Here is a 23,278-nt window from a genome sequence, read left to right as displayed (position 1 = left end):
GTGAATCATAAACACCTAATGCAGAAGTCACTGAGACACAGTGAGGTATTAAAGTCACAGAGTTTGGGCTGAATTTAACTGATAGTTTCAAAATCACCAGCATCAAGAGCAAGTTTTACAAGGAGCTCAGTTTGAGGAGGTAAGATCTTAATTCAAGGTGGTCGTTACTTAGGTAAAAAAAAAACCCATTATTCTGAAGCAGACCTGGAGAGGACACAGGCAGGTGCCAGTTCTGACCCACTGTGCCGAAAAGGAAGCCATGCTCCTGTCATGGGACCCATTGTGTTTTTCCTGAACTCTGAGACTTCTTCTGTAAGAATCACAAAATATTGCCCATTTTTATTTTGCACAAGTTGCAGAAATTTTTAAAAAATGATTACACAGCCATTTCCACTTAGTTTGAAAAGTTCTGTTCTTCTAAAAGGACATTGGTATACCCATTTAAATCTCACTACATACCACAAATTATACACAATTATTAGTCAACAATAATTTTAGAAACTACCCTAAAGATTATTAAGATCAAAGATAGATTAATGTCTACAGGGTTCTTGTTGTTTTAATGAGAGAGGGAGGAGATGGATGTGGTGGTGCACACCTGTAATTCTAGTGACTTGGGAGGCTGAGACAGGAGGATCACAAGTTCAAGGGCCAGCCTCAGCAACTTAGCAAGACCCTAAGCAACTTAGTGAGACCCTGTATCAAAATAAAAAATAAAAAGGGCTGAGGCTGGGGCTCAGTGGTAGACTACTCCTGAGTTCAATCTCAGTATCAACAAACAAACAAACAAGAAGGGAGGGCCTCCACCTGTATCAGTGCTTTTCTCACCTCCATCATCTTTCATCTCTCACTTTCTTACTTGCTGTTTGATTTGCGATTCTCTTCCAGTTACCACATGGAACTGATGAAAATTGGCTTCAAAAGCTGTATAATAATTTTGTCAACAAGAACTCCTTATTTGAAAAACCCAGAATGTCAAGCGCATCCTTTATCATTCAGCACTTTGCCGATAAGGTACGGTGAGGTCTTGCGCATTCTCTACCCAGGAACGGTGCGGCTTCCCAAAGGAATGGGCTGCAGCTTTTCTGAAGGGGTTCAAATCCCACGTAGCTTGTAGCTTTGATGAAGGATACCTGCACAAATGTGTCTAGGTAATGATGCTTAATTTGTTTTTATTACAAAGTATGTCAAATCTCAACTGGACTGCTTTAAAGACAAATGTGTCATTAATGGATTTTATTTCTGATTTTTAGAATTTTGATTTTTGACATTTGGTAAATCCATTAACCTTTTCCAATTTTTTTTCTCTATAAGCTTGGGATAATCAAGTAGAATAACTGTTTTCAGTGATGAAAGCTATTTCTTTTTGTGTGTGTGGTTTTCCTTTTTTATTAATGCACATTCTTGTTTGTTTCCCTTCCTTGGGGCAACTCCTGCTCTCTGTCCATTTCCTGCTGGCTGTTACTGGGGGCTGGACGAGGGGACAATGACCTAGAAAGGGGTAACACCTTTGTGGGTCAGAGGAGTACTGTTAAATATGATGTAATGCTTAGAGTCTTTCAGATGGGTTCCTGAAAAGATGTCTATGGAATAAATGATGGTATGCCAAACTGTCATTCATAATGTCAGGGTTCTAGTTTTGTGGGGAAAAGGAAAAGAAGAAACAATTAGACTCCATAAAAATCACATGAGATTTAGTTCAAGGGTCTATCTTTATTCATAGTTTTTATACATATCCTTCTCTCATCTACTACTTCCAAGAAGTACCCCTTTAAAAGAACTAGCAGCATTTTGGACTATGTGGAGGAAAAAAAAAACAAACATACACACTATAGGTTAGATTAGATTCTGGGTCTAATCAGCTGAAGGAATAAAACCCTTCTGAGATCAAGGTAGCTGGGCTTACATGCAGCAGCTTGCTCCGTAATCCCTCAATCCCAGAGGTCCCACAAAGGCACCCAGCTGCTTGGACCACTGGGTCTGCAAATGGTCTCCCTCAACCCACAAAGCTCTCTATTGGGTAGACCTCCGTCCATTTATACTAGTGGTTCTCACCATCATTCAGGAAGAATTTGTGCAACAACCCATGCACTTCATTCACAGGGCAGTGTTTACAAACAGCCAGTGCTCCTGGTTCCTAATCCACCAGCAAGGACTCTTCCTCACCTTGGGGCTACCAGGTGACACTGCTCCAGACCTCAGCACCCCCAAAGGCCTGTGTGCTCAGAGTCAACTCTTAAAAATTTTGTTTTTGCAGTGCTGGGGTTCAGACTCAGGGCCTTTCACATGCTAGGCAAATGCTCTACTACTGAGCCACATCTGCAGCTTTATAATTAATTTCTGGTGTATTTTAAATTTATTATATATATATATTTACGAATTTTTAATTATATATATATATATATATATATATATATATATATATATATATATATATATATCATATTGAATCTTACAATCCAGAGGCAGAAACTATGAGGTTTTGAATGTTTAGACAGCCACCCTGGATTTGCTTGAGGGATTTGAGAAGCCTTACTAACCAGAAAGTACATGGAGTTTTTTTTTTTTTAAGCCAAATTTAAGCATTGCAAGCATTTACCCACTCGCAGCCTGACATTGAGGGCTCAGTGAGCGCTCAGCTCAGTGGGCAGTGGGTAGTTTTTGTTTCCTTTCTTGCATATGGATGCTCATTTACGAAAACAGCATTGGACCCAATGGTCACCACTCAGTTTTTTCCTCCTGTTGGTGGTTTCCCAAGCAAAGGCAGCCCTAAGCTTGGTTTTCTTGTATGAACTGCACATGCTACAGGAAAGGAGTGGTCACCTGTGGCCAGAGGGCACCCACAGGTGAGTGCAGTGTGGTCAGTGTCCGCAGGAGCACCTGGCTCTGTATATCAGAAGACCCATCCCCCACTTCCTAAACTAACCTGTAAAGGGATTGCTATGATAAACAGGAACCTCCTTATTAGATTGCCTTTATAAGCCTCTTTCTTAAGATTTTTTTTTTTAAAGAGAGGATTTGGGTATCGCCCAGCAGGAGGGCTTGGGGTGTAACTCTGTGAAAGAGTGCATGCTTAGTATGTATGAGCCCTGGCTTCAATCCCCAGCACCACAAAGACAGAAACAAAAAGGAAAGGGGGTAGGTGGAGAAAGAGAGAAAAGGAAAGAAATGACCACTGTACTTACATCCTGTCTCTTTGAAAATAATCAATCCCTTTCTCTGCATAGGTAGAGTATAAATGTGAAGGTTTCCTCGAGAAGAACAGAGACACTGTCTATGACATGCTGGTTGAAACCCTGAGAGCAAGCAAGGTTTGTGGAGTCCTAAGGGGTAATGAATATTATTCATTACATAATTGATACGGATCTAGATATATATCAGGAAAGAGAGAGAGAGGGAATGGGGGGACGTACACATGTTGTCTAGGCTATAGCAAATTGTGGTTGGCTCGTAGATACAATAACCTTTTTTTTTTCCAGAACCCAGAGGCGCTTAACTACTGAGCCATATCCTCAGCCCTTTTTAAATATTTTATTTAGAAACAGGGTCTTGCTGAGTTGCTTAGGGACTCCCTAAGTTGCTGAGGGACTCGCTAAGTTGCTGAGGCTAGCTTTGAACTTGCAATCCTCCTGCCTCAGCCTCCCAAGCCACTGGGATTACAGGCATGGTCACCATGCCTGGCCAAAAATAACTGTTTTTTAAATTGGGAGTAAAACATCCTTCTAGCAGCTGAAAGCATTGTAAATCAATTATATGCAAATCAGAAACTAAATGTGCAGATGCCAGAGAGGAAGACAGCTAACCCAATCAGGGAATCACAATTCACCTTTAATTCAGACATTCACTTGTTTCAATAGCACTTGCCATGTGTCCGGTTCTAATTTCTGAGGATACAGCCAGCAGATTCCTGCCCTGGTGGAGCTCAGGGTCTAGAGGGAGCCATGTCCCTCTAGATGGATGTGCAAACAAGCAGGTTTGGTAGTACTAACAGACAACGAAAATATGCCAAGTGAGACTGCTCAGGAAGGACATGCTGTTTGGCATGTGTAGGGTCCTCAAGTCCACAACTTTCTATGATGAATAGTGTCACCAAAAGAATGGCTTGTGGCTTCTTCTCTTCTACTTTAGATATTTCTTTACGAAATTTTGAGAATATTTCATGCATTAGCCTTCATTTTTCTGTGGTGATCTGAGCACATTATTGATATTCAAGTTTTTTGGCAATTTCCCAAAAGAGCCCAGGAACTTGCACAGATGATTATAAATAGATGCCAGGCCATGACAACTGAAGTTATTAAAATTGGCTTATGAAAGAGCAGTCAATATTGAAACGAACTGCATCTTTTGTGAGGGAAAAAAAAGTGGATTTAATTTACCAGTGATTTACTCAGCCCCAAGCTGAGTCGCCGCAAGGTCCAGTCTAGAAGATGAAGGCAAAGGATGGTGAAACAGAAATGGGTGTGTCTACTGAGCACACAGTGGGAGCTTCTGATTCATTCATTCCTGAGGGCATACAAGGACACATTAGGCAGAGTTCAGCTTTGAAGGTCACCATCAATGTCTGATTTAGAAGAATGAAACAGGGACTGGCAGAGCAACTCAGTGGCAGAGCATGTGCTTGGCATGCTTGAGGTCCAACATCAAAAAAAAAATGAGGTTCACTCAGAGACAAGAGGGATATTTAAGGGAATAACTGATACAAGGAAGAAAGTAACAATTGCCTTAAAATAGGTACAAATAGAAGATGAAGACAGGGATTAACTCATCTTGGACATCAGGGAGAGTTTTATAGGAAAACACAGCTGGAAAACATTTTAATAGAGCCTCAACTGCTAGGTAGGGGTTGGATCTGCAAGGATGGGAAGGAAGGAGGAGATTCCAGGTGAGCCGGGGCACCAAGTGGGAACAGAAGTGTCTCACCTTTCTGACCCTTGGAATGATATCCAGATATAGACATTAAACTTGTCCTCTATGTCCCCTGTCCTGGGAAAGAAGCCATGGGCCACCCCTAGTGAGTATGACCCTGAGCTCTGGCTGTAGATAGTGGCTGAGGTTGTTACTGTACTACCCACTACTTCAGATGGCTGTTGTAACTTTTTGGTTTGCACCAGTGAAGATTGTGGGCAGACATTTTGGATGTTGAAATCCTCTCTTTTACTTTCAGTTTCATCTCTGTGCCAAATTTTTTCAAGAAAATCCCATTCCTTCTTCCCCTTTTGGCTCAATGATCACAGTTAAATCTGCTAAGCAAGTCATCAAGCCGAACAGCAAGCACTTCCGGACCACAGTTGGGAGCAAGGTACCAGAAGATGCTAAGGGCAAGGGGGTCATCAGGGAGTTAGGCACTCGTAGGACCCACACCTCAGACCTGGCCATAGATCATGGGCCTCTTCAAATCCAGTACACACACAAATGCAAAAAGTTTATTGCCATCATACTCCAAATGCCAAGGCAGCACACACCTGAGCAAGCTGCACCCCCCTGCATAGCAGCATGCTGTACCATTTCTCTGCTCTCGGGGAGGACTGGACAGAGCGTGTGTCATGCTAACATCCAAAGTCATGGTCTGAAATGTTCCAAAATATACGTGTGAAGTTAGCTTTTCATATTGATCAACTTACCAAGACTGGACTTCATTTTACCTTGATCTAAACATTAAATTATTTCAGAACAATGTTTGATCTCCGGTCCTGTTTCCTAGTTCCGCAGCTCTCTGTACTTGCTCATGGAGACCCTCAATGCCACAACACCTCATTATGTTCGATGCATCAAGCCAAATGATGAGAAATTGCCCTTTGAGTAAGTATTTTTACACCTCAGAGAACAAAAACACTGAGAAAGCAGTTTCTCTCATGATGTTGGAGAAGTTGCTAATAATTATGGTAAACTTTACTTTATTTCTGGAATGCTTTTTTTTTCTTTTTCTGGGCTGAGCATGACTTTAATTTGCTTTTAAAAATAAGAACACTCATTTAATGTATTTCTAAAAATGAATAAGGCAATAGAAAAAAACACCTTAATGACTATTCACATAACATTTTAAAACTTCCAACCTGGTTTATTATTTAGTGTATTCTAAATCACAGTTAATTACAACTATTGGTATTAATGTTATGTGCATAATTAGTTTTTAATCTTTACTACTTTAACAAAGCTGAGTGCAAGGAAAGACTTGTAAGTGCCACCTGACTATATTAATAGACTGTTGAGAGGTAAATTATTGTAATACATATGATTTTGCTCCCCAAAAGCTCTCAGACAGCTCTCTTGTGGTACTTAATAATCCAATATCAACACAGATAGAAATGGTTTAACAAGTATTCACCCAAAGTGAATATTAGTATCCACCAAGAAGTGATATGATTTTTAAAGAAACAGAACTTCTCAAGTTACAATACGGGAGCAAGTGGTTTTCAAATGTTAAATTCACTCATGTATACAAAACCAAATTTCTACTTCTATTAAATAGGTGGTAACTGGAATTCAGTAACCTGTTAGGTAATAATTGCAGAAGCCCAAATCATTGTGCTTTGCAGACAGAGGGGGGCCTTTGAGGTTGAGATGAACCCCTTGAGATAATAGGAGACTTCCAGAGAAGTTGTATTTTATCCAGATGCCATCATAGTGAAGTTTGTTAGTCTCAAGTCTACTGTTTGATCCTTTGTCTCATAAGGATCCTCCAAGTGTCCATATGAGTCTTCCTACTGTAATTCTAAGAGACAAAATTTAAAATTAAAAAAAAAAGAAAGTTATATGGTAGGATACACCAACCTACAAATGGATGGACAAGAAAAGATCTGTCTTTAAAACTTGTGCTAGTATTTCCTTGTTAAAATCACTCTTTGATGTTCTTTTACAGAGATTTTTTATTTTAAACGGGAAAGGGAAGTTTTATTTTTTTAATTAATTTTAATTTGTTATATATGACAACAGAATGCATTATAATTCATATTACACATAGAGAGCACAGTTTTTCATATCTCTGAGTGTGCCTTTTCCCCACATAATTGCCAACACTTACTATTGTTGGTATTCTTAATAGCTGCCATTCTGACTGGAGTGAGATGAAATCTTAGAGTAATTTTGATTTGTATTTCTCTAATTGCTAGAGATGATGAATATTTTGTCATATATTTGTTAATTGATTGCATATCTTCTTCTGAGAAGTGTCTGTTCAGTTCCTTGGCCTTTTTATTGATTGGGTTATTTGTCTTAGAAGCTTTTTAGTTTGAATCCACCCCATTTATTGATTCTTGATATTAATTCTTACACTATAGGAGTCTTATTAAGGAAGTTGATGGAGATTTGGGCCTACTTTTTCTTCTAATAGACGCAGTGTCTCTGGTTTAATTCTAGGTCCTTGATCCACTTTGAGTTGAGTTTTAGGCATGGTGAGAGGTAGGGGTTTAGTTTCATTTATTGCATATGGATTTTAAATTTTCCCCGCACCATTTGTGAAAGAGGCTATCTTTTCTCCAATGTACATTTTTGTCACATTTGTCAAATATAAGATAACTGTAATTATGTGTGTTAGTCTCTGTGTCTTCTATTCTGTATCATTGGTCTACAAGTCTATTTTGGTGCCAATACCATGCTGTTTTGTTACTATGGCTCTGTAGTAGTTTAAGGTCTGGTATAGTGATGCCACCTGCTTCACTCTTCTTGCTAAGGATTGCTTTAGCTATTCTGGGTCTCTTATTTTTCCAGATGAATTTCATGACTGCCTTTTCTGTTTCTATGAGGAATGTCACTGGGATTTTGATTGGAAAAAAAAAAACAATTGAAAAAATTGACAAAACAAAAAGTTGATTCTTTGAAAAACTAAATAAAATTGACAGACTCTTAGCCATGCTAATGAAGAGAAGGAGAGAGAGAACTCAAATTACTGACATACATAATGAAAAGGAAAATATCACAACAGACACTACAGAAATACAGAAGATAATTAGAAATTATTTTGAAAACTTGTACTCCAAAAAAAATAGAAAATATCGAAGGCATCGACAGATTTCTAGGGTCATATGATTTGCCCAAATTGAATCAGAATAATATACACAATTTAAACAGATCAATTTCAAGTGATGAAATGGAAGAAGACACCATCAGAAGCCTACCAGCCAAGAAAAGCCCAGGACTGGACAGATACACAGCCGAGTTCTATAAGACCTTTAAAAAAGAACTAATACCAATACTCCTCAATTTATTTCAGGAAATAGAAAAAGAGAGAGCACTTCCAAACTCATTCTATGAGGCCAATATCACCCAGATTCCAAAACCAGGCAAAGACACATAAAAAGAAAGAAAGAAAGAAAGAAAGAAAGAAAGAAAGAAAGAAAGAAAGAAAGAAAGAAAGAAAGAAAACTTCAGACCAATAGCTCTAATGAACATAGATGCAAAAATTCTCAATAAAATTCTGGCAAATCAAATACAAAAATACACCAAAAAGTTAGTACACCATGATCAAGTGGGGTTCATTAGAGGGATGCAAGCTTGGTTCAACATATGGAAATCAATAAATGTAATTCATCACATCAATAGACTTGAAGATAAGAACAATATGATCATCTCAATAGATGCAGAAAAAAGCATTCAACAAAATACAGCATCCCTTCATGTTCAAAACACTAGAAAAACTAGGGATAACAGGAATATATCTCAACATTGTAAAAGCTATCTATGCTAAGCCCCAGGCCAACATCATTCTAAATGGAGAAATATTGAAAGCATTCCCTCTAAAAACTGGAACAAGACAGGGATGCCCTCTTTCACCACTTCTGTTTGACATAGTTGTTGAAACACTTGCCAGAGCAATTAGACAGATGAAAGAAATTAAAGGGGTATAGACAGGAAAAGAAGAACTTAAATTATCACTATTTTCCAACCATATGATTCTATACCTAGAAGACCCAAAAAATTCCACCAGAAAACTTCTAGAACTAGTAAATGAATTCAGCAAAGTAGCAGGATATAAAATCAATACCCATAAATCAAAGACATTTCTGTATATCAGTGACAAATCCTCTGAAAGGGAAATGAGGAAAACTACCCCATTTACAATAACACCAAAAAATAAAATACTTGGGAATCAACTTAATGAAACAGGTGAAAGACCTCTACAATGAAAACTACAGAATGCTAAAGAAAGAAATTAAAGAAGACCTTAGAAGATGGAAAGATCTCTGTTGTTCTTGGATAGGCAGAATTAATATTGTCAAAGTGACCATACTACCAATCCTTAGCAAGAAGGGTGAAGCAGGTGGCATCACTATACCAGACCTTAAACTATACTAAAGAGCAATCATAACAGAAACAGCATGGTGTTTCTGGTTTTATTAATGACTCAAAACAATGCTTCCCTTTTCATATGTTAGCACAACCCCTCTGGCTTAGCTACCTGTTCTCCAGAGTTGAGCAAAGGGATGACAGTCTTCAACTAAAGGTATGCAGCCTAGAAGGCCAAGACATTTGTTTGGCTATCAGAAGACAAGTGTTTGTAGAAGAAAGGCTGTGAAGGCTGAAAGATACATTCTCACACATGACACAAGATATCAGACTTGCTCCCAGGGCTCCAGCAGGAGCCCCAAGGGCTAAAAGAGGTGCCTAGAGAAGCCAGGCATGATGGTTCATGCCTGTAATCCCAGCAGCTCGGGAGGCTGAGGTAGGAGGATTACAAGTTCCAAGCCAGCCTCAGAAACTTAGGCCCTAAGCAACTTAGCAAGACCCTGTCTAAAAAAAGAAAAAAAAAATTAAAAGGGCTGGGGATGTACCTCAGTGGTTAAACACCCCTGGGTTCAATCCCTAGTGCCAAAAAAAAAAGTACCTAGAGGTACCTACAGGGTTAGAGGGGGATGCTGGAGGGCCACCTGTGGGTGTTTTGTAAAGGACTTTCCTTCTTTAAATGGGTACTAAAACCAGTCCAGTTCACACATTTCTTTCCACCTGGTTGTCATTCAAAGTTCAAACCAAAGGCCTCCTGGCCCCACAGACCTGTCATCTCCTCCACAATCAGTGCTCTGTCCTCACCTCACCACCACAGCCCTGACTGGGTCACACAGGGGCTGTCTGCCTGTCATGGGGACAACAGGCCTAGACACTGCTGCCTGGTACTTGCAGTCCCTACAGCTCTGCTATAGCTGCTGTGGGTGTGCCATCAGTTACAACACTTGACACATCACAAAATCCGCTTCTTCAAGGTTTGACTCCAAAAGAATCGTCCAGCAGCTGCGAGCCTGTGGTGTTTTGGAGACAATTCGCATCAGTGCGCAGAGCTATCCTTCCAGGTAGGTGGTCAGCCCTCTGGGGAGACAGCATGAGCGTGTGCCGAGAACCAAGGGTATGGCTGCCGTGTGGTTTGTTTCACACTCTGGCTCCTGCCAGGTGCACCCAAGATTCATCCCACTGTCCTGTGGGAAGGCCAGAGAAGGTGAAAGAGAGGTCGTGAGTGGGACAGAAGCCACTACAGCACCCCAGAGCCCCCGCTCAGCTGCTGGCCATGCTCCTTGCTTGCTGCCTCTCCAGTGTTCTGGGAACACAAGCTGAAGGGGAGGAAGAGGGCAGTAGTGGGGCTGGAGTTAACAGAAACAGTCCAGGAGCAGCGCATGTGCTGGGGTGGTCTTGGTGGCGTCCCATGGAGGGGACCCGTGGTCAGAATTGCTGGAGCAGAATCCACTGCCCCACTCCTATGGCAAGCTGGGTGGCAGGCCAGGCAGCAGGGTGCGCAGACACCAAGAGCTTTCTCTCTGGATGCCTGGCTTGGATTCCCCTTTGACTTTGCAGGTGGACGTACATCGAGTTCTACAGTCGCTATGGCATCCTCATGACCCCGCAGGAGCTCGCCGTCAGTGATAAGAAGCAGGTGTGCAAGGTGGTTTTGCACAGGCTCATCCAGGTCAGCCTTCCTCACCTTCTGGAACCACGGGCTCTTCCCAAACAGCATGTCTCTCAAATGTATTTCTTCATCATTGCCTGTGAGCCTCAGGGCTGTAACTGTCAGGGACACCTAAGAAGAAAGGGAATGTGCCCTGAGCAAGACCAGAGTGGACTCACTCACTGGGCAAGAGCTCCAGACAGCAGGCTTCTTTAGGATGCCAAATTCGAACACTGGCTTCTCCCAGTGTCCCTCTATGCTGCTTTGTTCTCCCACAATCTAATCCAATCCTCCATGAACCTGGCTCTTAGGATATGGGCAGCTGAAATCACCAAGACAAGTGGACGCCAGACCTGGCACTTAGGGTAGATTTAGATAATTGCTGAAATGGTGAATTAGGATGGGAAAGAGATAGGGAAGTTATGATGGCCAGCAAAGGGGGTGGTGAAGGGAACCCAAAATCAAGACAGAAAACCAGACTTCTCCAGGTTCTCCTACCCTTGTAGGGAAACCACATGAGGAGGCTGACATTCCCCGCAGCCCAGTTGAGAATCACTGAGAGCACACACATCCCTCCTGCCTTCCAACGGACACCCTCCCCTAAACCCTATTTGTTCTGCAAAGGAGCTTTAACAGAAACTTTAAGTTTCTAGATTGTGATTAGAATTTTTCTGCTTTATGTCAAAGTAACAATGTTAGCCAGGCATAGTGGTGCATGCCTGTAATCCCAGCAACTCAGGAGGTTCAGGCAGGAGGATCACAAGTTTGAAGCAAACCTCAGCAACTTAGCGAGGCCCTGTCTCAAAATAAAAAATAAAAAAGAACTGGCTGTGTAATTAAGTGGTAATGTTCCCTCGGGTTCAATCCCCAGTACCAAAAAGAAAAAAGGAAAAAAAAAAAAGGAACAATATTTTTGGAATTTTTGAGCCTCTAAAATGTCTTTTCCAAATCATGTCAGATCTGAAAGATTTCATTTCTGATTATAACATTTTTTTTTCTTCCAGGATTCTAATCAGTACCAGTTTGGTAAAACCAAAATTTTCTTCAGAGCGGGTCAAGTGGCTTACTTAGAGAAACTCCGATTGGATAAACTGAGGCAGGATTGTATTGTGATACAAAAGCATGTCCGTGGCTGGCTTCAGAGGAAAAAATTCCTCCGAGAGAGGCAAGCTGCCCTGACCATCCAGCAGTACTTCCGGGGCCAGCAAACCGTGAGGTATGTTGGAATCGAGGGCATTGTCGAATGGCAGGGCTTTCTTTGCTGGTCACCTCCAGGGGGAGGCACTATAGAGGACATGGGACTTTTCTTCTGCCCCTGGGGTATAGATATGTAAGTGCAAATCGCATTTAAAGTCTGGGACCCTGGAGATAAGAAGGGTGATTCCCTCAGGGACAGGTAGTGCTGACTGCCTGGTGTCCTATGAGCAGAGATGACCACCCTGAGGGGAGGAAACCCTGATCAGGGTGTTACTGAAGGATGTAGAGCTCCCACTGAGGCCGGGCAGAGGCATAGGGTCCCTTCCCATGGGAACTAAAAACGCCCAAGACCAGTAGGACCCTAGTGTAGGCCATGGATAAAGATAAATATCCCCGGATTACCTGCCTGCAAGAGTGGGGGTGCACAGAAGGGACCAATGGCAAGATGCTGGGAAGGAGGAGTGGCAGCCCCATGGGGAGTTCACCAACCATGCCCATCCTACCCCTCCTTCAGGGGCCCAAGAGCCCAGAAGAACTGTGACCCACTGTAGGATCATCCTGTGACATTCCCTGGCTCTGTTGTACCTGTTGGAGAGCGTGGGGCCAGGCAGCCTTCCCTGATGATTGTGTGTTTCTGAATGACTGTCTTGCCTCCCTCCTTGAGGAGCCCGGAGCTGAGAAGGTGGGGTTTACGGGTCAAGCTACATCTTTGAGTCTGACTTCTTCCTGAGCTTGAGGCCTATGGTAGTCAGTTTCCATAACTATAACAAACACCTGAAGTAGTCAACTTATAAAGATAAAAGGTTTATTTTGGCTCACACCTTTAGACGCTGCAGTCCATGGTCAGTTGGCTCTGTTGTTTTAGGTCTGTGGTAAGGCAGCATATTATGGCAGAAGCAGGTGTCAGAGCAAAACCTCTTACCTCATGGCCAGAAAGCAAAAGAGAGGAAGTGACCAGAGTTCCACAATTCCCTTTGAGGTGACCTAAAGACCTCCCACCCCTCCCAATAGCACCAAGCCAGGGACCAAGCCTCTAATATCTGGGCCTTTGGAGGACATTCCAGATGCAAACTAAGGCAAGGCCCAACCTCCAGCAGTATTTGGGCTTCTCTACAGGTGGGGACACCATACGCAACCAGGCTTTCCTGCCCTCTTATGCTTCTGGGTCCAGTTAATAACAATAGTCTCCAGGGCAAGAAACCATAGAGTTATCTTCTACCCAAAACCCATACTCCCTTTCCATTCAGGAGTCACCCAGACCTGATAATTCTGTCCATTTGCCTTTGGGGCCTGCCCTAATTCATCTCTCCAGCTCCTCCCCTGGATTAGGCCTTCATGGTTGCTTACTTTACACTTATCAGCTCAACCTACCACATTTCCCTCATCTTCCTTAAGTAGGGCCTGTCTGGACTGCTGTTCTACTGTGTCTTTAGTGCCTCCAGTGGTTCCCCATTTCCTGCGGAACACATTCCATCTTTTACATGGTGTTTGAAACCCTCTGTGCATTTACTTTTATGTTAGTCAGCTTTCTGTCAGTGTGACAAAATACCTGAGAAAATCAACTCAGTAATGAAAAAGGTCACTTTGGCTCACGCTTTCATGGGTTTCAATCTATGGTCACTAGGCCTTGTTGCTTTGGGTCTGTGGCAGCAAAGTACATCATGGCTAGAGCTCATGGCAGCCAAAAACTGAAGAGACCGGAAGTGGTAAGTGACCCAATATCCCCTTCAAGGGCACACATTCAACAACCTCACTCCTTTCCATTAGGCCTCATCTCCTGGAGGGTCCACTACCTCCCAACTGTGACACAGGCTAAGAATGAAATCTTCAACACATGGGCCTTTGGGGACTATTCCAGATCCAAACTATAGCAACCTCCATGTAGAGACCTTAGCTGTGCATTCATAAGAACAAAAGCTCCATGAGAACAGAAGCCACATTTATCCATCCCTCTTGTGTCCAGGACCTAGCACAATGGCTGTCACAACTTAATGAATATATTTTTTAAATAACAAATGGTCCCATCTACTTTTCTAATCACATTGAGTACTAATTAATTTTCTCTATGTATCCTATACTCTAGCAAGTCCAGCAAATTCCTTGTTCCTGAATGTTTTAGATACTGCAGGGCCTCTGTGCCCTTACTTATGCTAATGCCTTAGCCTGAAACGCCTTCCCCAACCGTCACTGTCGACAGAAATCCTGCTTTCCTTCAATAGCAGCTCATCTGCCATCTCTCCCCAAATAGAATTAGTCTTTTTCCCCCGTTCTCTCACTTATAGATCTGTGTAGAAGTTATTTTATTTTCCCTCTTTCCTAGCCATTTATAAGTCTGTCAGCTCCATGAGACTGTAAGTTTTGAAGGAAAGATTTTTTTGTTACCTACAGTCCTTTACTCGGGACTTGACAAAATTTTTCTGTAAAGTGTCAGATAGTGACCATTTGACTCCTTAGAGGTTTATAGCCTCTGTTGCAGCTATTGAGCTCTGCCATCATAGCAAGAATGCAGCTGTATTAGTTCATTTTCTGTTGCAATAACAAAAAGTCTGAGTCTGAGTACTTTATAAAGGAAATAAGTTAATTAGCTCACAGTTTTAGAGGATGGGGCAGCCCTACTGGTTTGGCCTCTGAGAAGGGCCACCTTGGCTGTATCACAACATGGAAGAGAAACAGGAAAGCACAGAGGTCACTGCATTAGGTGGCTGTTCTTTATAAAAACCTGTTCTCATGACAGCTGACTTACTCCGTCAGACCAGCATGGCTCCCTTCTAAGGACAGCATCCCCAATAACTCAATTCCTTCCAGCAGGGTCTACTTCTTGAAATATACACCACCTTTCACATCACACTGAGAACCAAGCTTCTAGAATGTGAACTCTCACCCACATCTAAACCATAGTAGCTGCCATAGGCAATATTTAAACAATAGGCATGGCTATGTTCCCGTAAGGCTGGACAGTAACGGATGGCTGCAGATTTGGACCATTGCTTGCTAACTCCTAATCTACACAGCCTCCAGCCTGATCTCTCTGATGAATCTGTGCATAAGCAAGTGAAATGCTGGTGCACCATCTCAGTGTCACTGTCTCTGTGGGGACATGCATGGAGGTGGATCAGCTGGCTTGAATAATCAGCACATGAAAGGCCTCCTGTAGTCCCTCAGTGCCTGAAATGACCCATAGCCAGATCAGGGTGGAAAGGAAAGGTAACCAGGACAGGCCTCAAGTTCATATTATGATAAACCACTTAAAGCCTTCAGCTGTAGAGATGAGAGACATTTGGACACTCCCTACTGAAAACTGCTCAAGCTTGCAGTTGGGTAGCGAGAGCTGGGCACTGTGGACAACAGAATGACCCCACATTCTTTCAACTAAGGAAAGCTATCACTGCCTTGGCCTTGAAAGAAGCCTGGGCGGCCATCATCATTCAGAAGCACTGCCGTGGGTACCTGGTCCGCAATCTATACCAGCTGATCCGCGTGGCCACCATCACCATCCAGGCCTACACCCGAGGATTCCTGGCCAGGAGGAGGTATCGAAAGGTACAGTGTTTCCTGGGAGGTGGGTTTTCCAGGACTCATGCTGGTTTTTACCACCAGTGGTGAGGGGGTTTTTCTGCATGAAGACCTTCCTGGGTGTGAGAGCGTCTATTCACACCCATCTGCCACAACTGGGATTTGCTGGTTGTTTGAGAAGTCCAGGTAGATGGGCTCTGTGGGTTGATGGCAAGAAACTCATATTTTGCACAGTAGGAATGTGGGAATGCCTTGGTAGTTTCATCTTCCAGCATGGGAAGAGTCAGCAAGAGAAGCAGTGGAGATCCAGCTTACATTTTACAAAATCTTGCTTTAAAGATGCTGGAGGAACACAAGGCTGTGATCCTTCAGAAATATGCCCGGGCATGGCTGGCCAGGCGCAGATTCCAGAATATCCGACGATTTGTGCTCAACATTCAGCTGACTTACAGGGTCCAGCGTTTGCAGAAAAAGCTAGAGGATCAGGTAGGTGTTCATAATATATAGTTCCATATATACTTCTCACATAGATTTATTTTGTTCTGGATCAGATCCTTATCTTTGTTATTAAGGTGTGTGCCCATATTAGGAGGTTCAAACAGGTTCCAAGGACTTCCTGGGCTAGGTTGCAGGATTACACTCTAAAGGTTGCTTCACATGGTTGTGTAGGTTGCTCACTGCAGAAGGGCGAGTGCCCAAGAGGGCAAGTGGGCCTAAATCCAGTCTGGCTAGAAATTTGTATCTATCTGAAGCTGTGCTGCTTGAGGCAAGGGTGCCTTTTTCTAACATGCACAAAGACGGAGCCGGCATCCCTCAAGACTGTCAGCTCAGAGGACTTGCTGTTTTCTAACTTGCCCACAGGTACCTTAGGGCCTTGCTGCAGCCCCATCTGATTCTCCACTGGTAGGGGAAAAAAAATCCATATGTTCTCAGCCAGTGGAGAGCTGTGAATTATAATATATAAAACTTACTCCTGGATCTGTTTCTAATAATACAGAGATTCTTCTACAGTGAACTTTAAACTTAATCCTAAACAACATCATGGGGGTCCTTAATGAGTCAATGAATAAACCTGAGGTTTTATTGCAGTTTCTCTTTATCACACTCTTGTGCAGCAGGTCTGTATGTTATCAGATGCACAGGATGTGCTTAGACACAGCCATGGCCTAACAGGAGCAGTGCCTGGTGGGGTCCCCACACTGCCTGAGCTCCCTTCTAAGTGCATGGGTTTGCCATCAGAAAGCACTCCAGAGAGAGTGGCCTCAAAACCAGAGATGCATTCTTCCACAGTTCTGCAAGCCAGATATCCCAGATCAAGAAGTTGGTGGGCTTGGTTCCTTCTGAGGCCTCCCTCCTGGCCTGGTAGCCACTGCCTTCTCCCTCTGTCCTTATATGCCCTTCCGTCTGTGTGTCTGTGTCCTAACCTCTTCTTATAAGAAAACAATTATATTGCATTAGAGCCCACCCTAATGGTCTCATGTTGCCTTAATTATTTCTTTAAGGGACATATCTTCAAATACAGTCATATCCAAGGTTTAGTGGTTAGGAGTTTTGAGGGGACACAGTTTAGCCCACAACACTGAAGCTGTCTTGGAGCTCCAGGATCAGATGGGCCCTACATCAAAAGAGCCACCAACTCAGGCAGATAGTCCCCTGACAAGATCTGCCTCACTCGTTTCACTGTGGTGAAGATGCTAATAAACATGGACATAATGACAAATGTGACCAGTAAGGCCACGTTACAGGTTCATAAGAAAGCTTCTTTATTTCCAATAAACCTCTGACCCGCTGAGCTTTCTTTTCTCTAGAACAAAGAGAACCACGGGCTGGTGGAGAAGCTGACCAGCCTGGCTGCTCTCCGGGCCGGTGACATAGAGAAGATTCAGAAGCTGGAAACGGAGCTGGAAAGAGCGGCCACCCACAGGCAGAATTACGAGGAGAAGGGCAAGAGATACAAGGATACAGTGGAAGAGGTCAGGGCCAGGGTGGCTGTGGGGTTCCACGTGCATTTTCCATGGGGGACATGAGACTGTAAAGCACTGTAAACCACAGGGCGGAGCAGACTTAGTGGTGGGACCACAGGGAAGAAAGGCCAGAGGACTGGAGTCTACACAGGGAGGAGGCTAATGCTTCAGGAAGCACAGATTTTCTCTCCTCCCAATGTTTACAAAGTGATGAGAAGACTGAGAAGGAGCCCTGGATGGATGCTTCTCTCTCTTCTAGGATAACCTTGATCCTCCGTCACTCATCCATCAGGCCTGCCCTGAAGGTATCTTTCCTTGAACCTCATTGCAAAGCTTGGAGAAGATTTTCATCTTTGTGGTGTAGTGAAAAGAGCAATAGACCCCAAACCCTGATGTCCTAGATTCAAATCTTGGCTTTGCTGCCATCTGGCTGGGCAGCCTTAGCCAAGTCACTTATCCTCTCTGAACTTTAGTTTCCTTGAATGTAAAACAGGAATAACAATTAGGGACTGAGTTGTTGTGAGGATAAAATTGTCAAGTGAAGTAACTTAGCCAAACACCCATCATAGGCCCTGCCTTTGCTTGAGCTAACATATTCTAAAGGAGGAGATCTTTATTATTACCATCTATTATCCTGCACTTTCCAAAGTCCTTCGCACCCATAGCAGGTAACAAGGAGCCCCTCTGCCCTCCCTGTGACTTTGTGCCCAGGTGTACCCACACAGCTGCCACTGGCATTACCAGAACTGCTAGTCACCTGCCATCAGCACTAAGGGGTCCCGCTGCCAGCCTAGCAGGTACTTCACCAGGAGAAGCTGAAAGAGATTCTGCCATGCTCATGTGCTTCCTGAGTCATAAATTAAGTAATTATATTATATTAAATGTGTAAGCTCCCAGGCTGTCAAGAAGCTCTGGAGGAGGACATTGTCATTTCCTTGACATTGAAGAGACATTGGATTTGGCTTTGTCCTGGGTGTCAGCCTTACTGGGCTAGGAGCACTTGCATATGGGCTGGTGCTGGCTGTTACTGGTGGGCGGGGGCCATGGGGAGAAGCCAGCCTGAGAGCCTGGAGCTTTTCATGGAGGAAGGCAGCAGTGACAAACTTGGAGTGAGATTTTGAAAAAAGATTTTTCTTTTTTTTTTTCTCCTTTCTCTCCAATAGAAATTGGCAAAGCTTCAGAAGCATAATTCAGAACTGGAAATACAGAAACAGCAAATACAGTTGAAGCTTCAAGAGAAGACTGAAGAGTTGAAAGGTAAAACTCAAGATGGCTGATAAATCCATACACTCACTAAACCAGTCATTTTAGAATCAGGGGTCTCTGGGTGTACTTAGTATCGCGAGCATTTTTTAACCTCACAGGAAATAACTATATTATAACTATATTATATTTAACTGTGGCGGCTTCCCCTGTATATCTGTTCCATCTCTTATCAGACAGCAAAGCAATCCCTTCCTATGCCTCAGAGCCCCCGGACCCTCTGCAAAGCACAGATGGTTGGACTGTCAGCCTGGAGCATTTGCATCAGGAAACGTGTGCGTGCACGCGTGTGCATGGGTGTCTGGGTGGTGGTGGTTACTGGGATGGCTCAGACATGTATTTTTAAAACACCATGGCAATCGTGACGCACAGTCAGGGTAATGCTGCAGTGACATTTGTTGCTCATCAAAGATGCACAGAAAGTTTCCGATAATCAGGGTTACTTAGTCTAAGTGGTACCCATGTTATCTGCCACTGTCCTGACTCTGAAGGGATGGCAGACCTTGGATTAGTGGGTAACACTTTCCTTTGAGGATATGGAACAGCTACCTTTAGCCTAACTCTATCCACCTGAATCTTTCCAGCTCAAATTTGAATAGAGAGTACTTGCTAAATCCCAGAAAAGGCAACAGGAATGTGAGCCTGGTGGTTCCTGATCTGGCAGTTGAAGTCCCCATACTTAATTATCTTAGCCAAGGGTCTTTTCCTTGAGTTCCACCATGAGGCCACAAAGACATGAGGGTTCAGGTTGGAGGACTTGCATACACCCCAGCCAGCAGGTGGTGGATCTGGAGGAACTCAGGGCAGAGCATGGGAGAAGCCCATGTCAGTGAGGAGGAGGTAAGCATCCTGGGTCCAGATGGACAAGCAGGAAAGGAACTGGGGTGCTGATAAGGAGGCATGCCCCCCACCCTGTCTCATAGGGCTGACATCATGGTCCTCGGATTCCATGGAAATGTTGGTGGTGAACAGAAGGGATCATGGGTCTGGGATAAACTTGAACCTGAGTCAAGTTAAGCTTGCCTACCTCTACCCTTTTTATTACAGATGATGGAATGTTAGCTGAGTGCAAAGATGGATGCCACCTTGACAGGCTGCATCTGCAAGCCCCCATCTTGATGGCCCCTGCTGTGTAGAGGGATATTGGGGATGTGGGGTTGTCATAACCATGGAAAATCCTGAGCCCTACCAGTGGTTTCCTACTTGTCAAGTTCCCCCTTAACCTACAGACTTTGTGTTTGAGATTCTGCCATTTTGGGGTTCTTCTGCTGCCCAAATGAAATAGACACTCGTGTTTTCTTGGTTAACACTGATGGTAGTGCTCAACTGGGGCACTTTTTCTCTCTCCACGCTCCTTGGGACCTTTGACTAGGTCTGGAGACATTTTTGGTTGTCGCAACTGGAGCAGAGGTACTACTGGCTTCCAGAGGGTAGAAACCAGAGATGCTGCTCAAAACCCTACAAAACACAAGACAGCCCCTCTCCATAATAAAGGATCATCCACTCCAAGTGCCAATAGTGCTGAGACTGAGAAACCCTATGATAAATTTGTGATTTTTTCTTCCCGAAAGGTTTCTGTTTATTTCTAAGAATATTTATTGTCCTAACGCCAGTATGTCTATTTTTAAAAAGCATTTAACATTCAGGCCAATAAAAGTACTAGAAATGAAACTATTTATTCATAAATTCCAACATGACAGATTGGTGAGAATTATTATTTTGAAACCCTCTCATCTACATTTCTAATTTATAAAAAAAAAAATTGGCATGCACTCTATCTCAAGCACTGTTAGAAATAAATGCCACATGGTTGTTCTTACATCCTCAGTTTCTTGAATGTGACATAAGACAATCATCATTGGTCTGGCAGTCATATTTCAAAGAACATTTTCTTTTCACAGAAAAAATGGACAACCTCACCAAGCAGCTCTTTGATGATGTACAAAAAGAAGAACGACAAAGAATGTATGAAATCTAGTTTGACTTAAAGCCACCTCTTCCTCCTCTCTGGTATTTTCTGCTTTGCTTCTCAGCTTGCAGATAGTGCATCACAGATACAGGAGGGCGGGTGGGAATATTTTTAGGAAGTAAAAGATGTTGAGATCCGTGAGAGCTCAGCATACGCCTTCAGACACCGCAGGTTCTGAAGTTGTTCCTACAGCTTCTGCCAGATGGGCACAGTAGATGGCTAGGAATTTCTTGCTTTTTATTGTTAAGACAGTGAGAAATTCAAAGACAACCACCTGCTCCAACTTCCATGAAATCAAAGAATTAAAATTATGGCCAAAGAAATATACTTCCCTCTCTTCCCCTCACCTGCTGTACCTGTTAACTTGATTTCTGTCCCAGAAAATAAGTTATGTAACCCACCTACAAATACTAAGGTAGGCGGGGGATACAGCGGCACATGCCTGTAATCCCAGCAGCCCTGGAGGCTGAGGCTGGAGGATCATGAATTCAAAGCAAGCCTAAGCAATTTAGTGAAGCCCTAAGTAACTTAACAAGTCCCTATCTCTAAATAAAATATTTAAAAAGGGCTGGGGATGTGGCTCAATGGTTAAGTGCCCCTGGTTTCAATCCTCAGTACAAAAATAAATAAATAAATAATGTAGGTCCCCATAACCTTGGACTATACCAGTCAGTCCCCTTTCTTATGTCAATATCAAACCCCTTGCTAATTTCCAAGGATGTCATTTTGGGTTCCCATCTCTCAAGGAAATCAACTCAAAGTGTTTTTGTTTGTTTCTGGTTTAGATTCTTTTTTATTACACAAAATTAGTTACTTTCCTCCTAGGTTTATGTTCGCAAGAGCACATATAACCATTAATGACTATAGTTTTACTATAGAAAAACCTCAATTTTACCTCAGTTTCTATTTTAAATTGTACATGCATGCAATTTATGCACATACAAGAAATACACAATATACACAGTACACACAGGGCCAGAAATATCAATTCAGTGTAGAAATAGTAGATTCCAAGAAATACATTTCAAGTGGATTCTTTCAAAACAGGAGAGTTTTATAATAATTTTTTAAAGATCTTATTTATAGATAAGTAAGTCAAAGTAAAAGCTTCAGCTTTCATGTACATTGAGGGTAAAAACACTGATAAGTCAGGTCAAGAAGATAGAGCAATTTCTTGACTCTGAAAATTTCTGCCTCTAGTTACCAATCACATGACAAGGCAGTCATCACCAAAGAAATTCTTACCTGGATTATACATTTTTGAAGGCTGAGATCATGTGTAATTCTTTGAGTCATAGGGCCTAGTATTCCACTTTTCTACCCATTTTTTAAAATTTATTTATTCTAATTAGGTCTCTATGATAGCAGTATGCATTTTGATTCATTGTACACAATTGCAGCACAACTTTTCATTTCTCTGGTTGTACACAATATAGCATCATACCATATGTGTAGTCATACCTGTACCTAGGGTAATGATGTCCATCTCATTCCACCATCTTTCCTGCCCCCATGCCCCCTTCCCTCCCCTCCCTTCCCCAGTCAAATTTGCTCCATTAACTCAAAGGTTTTTAGATCTCTCTCTCTCCCCCTCTCAATCTTTCTGTGTGTGTGTGTGTGTGTGTGTTTAGACCTCAAAGTAGTGGTGCATGGCAGGGTTTGGGAAGAGATGGGACATTCTTGTCATGTTTCTTAGGGACCAGAGGTTGAGACAGTGGGACAATAAAATACACAACTTCCCCATGCAGTTAGCAGGAGATCAGGGAACCTGCATTTGTTGCAATGTGTTCTAAAAATTTTGAAGAGCTAAATCCTTGGACTTATCAGATTGCTCTACAGGTTGAGTATCCCTTATCTCAAATGCTTGGAGTCAGAGTGCTTCAAATTTCAGTTTTTTATGTTTTGGAGTCTTTGCTTTGACTTTCCTAACTTAAAAATCTAAAGTGCTCAAAAACCTGAAATCTTTGAGCATCATGTTGTGATCAAATAATATTAGATTTCAGAGATTTCAGATTGTGGATTTTCAGATTATTGGGGTGCTCAATTTGTATTAATTTCTTTAGGACCAAACCAAGCCCCTACAGGATCCTTGGAACTGGCAAGGAGCTGACTTGACAGAGCGTGCCAAGGTCTTTGCTGAGGGAAGGGGCCCCTCAGGAGGACTGCATGGAACCCAGGGATGGCTTAGGAATGCAGAGCCCCAGCAACCACTGTGTCTTTTTTTTTTTTTTTTTTTTTGCTGGAGATTGAATGCAGGGCTTTGTGCATTCGATACAAGCATTCCTCCAACTGAGCTGTATTCCAGCCCCCCACTATGTCTTAAGTTCAGCCCCGGTCCTGTGTTCCCTGTGCATGATCATCTCAAAGCTGTACTTCTCAGATCAGAAGGTATAAGAAGTTTCTTTTAACTAGGGGAACAGGAAACAGTCTGCTCAAATAAACCCACTGGCTAGTAGAAATATCACAATAGGTCCCAATTCGTTTTCTCCTCTTCTGTGGGGGGGT

At 42.8% G+C, this 23,278-nt stretch overlaps 1 protein-coding gene across 3 annotated transcripts in view; it reads left to right on the top strand.

Moving 5' to 3' along the window:
• Myo5c (myosin VC) overlaps positions 1-23,278 on the top strand; it is a 92,627-nt gene that overhangs the window by 38,600 nt on the left and 30,749 nt on the right. For all 3 annotated transcript variants that reach the window (XM_046461371.2, XM_046461370.2, XM_046461373.2), the window contains 12 exons: positions 889-1,014; positions 3,228-3,311; positions 5,165-5,299; positions 5,702-5,799; positions 10,194-10,280; positions 10,777-10,888; positions 11,872-12,083; positions 15,439-15,604; positions 15,917-16,063; positions 17,386-17,550; positions 18,705-18,798; positions 20,706-20,769. In XM_046461371.2, the coding sequence (XP_046317327.1) occupies positions 889-1,014; positions 3,228-3,311; positions 5,165-5,299; positions 5,702-5,799; positions 10,194-10,280; positions 10,777-10,888; positions 11,872-12,083; positions 15,439-15,604; positions 15,917-16,063; positions 17,386-17,550; positions 18,705-18,798; positions 20,706-20,769 (1,490 nt within the window). The remainder of the gene's footprint in view (positions 1-888; positions 1,015-3,227; positions 3,312-5,164; positions 5,300-5,701; positions 5,800-10,193; positions 10,281-10,776; positions 10,889-11,871; positions 12,084-15,438; positions 15,605-15,916; positions 16,064-17,385; positions 17,551-18,704; positions 18,799-20,705; positions 20,770-23,278) is intronic.

Source organism: Marmota monax, unplaced genomic scaffold, assembly GCF_021218885.2.
Source record: "Marmota monax isolate L192 unplaced genomic scaffold, Marmota_monax_Labrador192_F-V1.1 WCK01_AAM20220418_F8-fsc00001, whole genome shotgun sequence".
Classification (NCBI taxonomy): domain Eukaryota; kingdom Metazoa; phylum Chordata; class Mammalia; order Rodentia; family Sciuridae; genus Marmota; species Marmota monax.
Note: the sequence above shows the minus strand (reverse complement) of the source record. Positions and strands in the feature narration are given on the sequence as shown.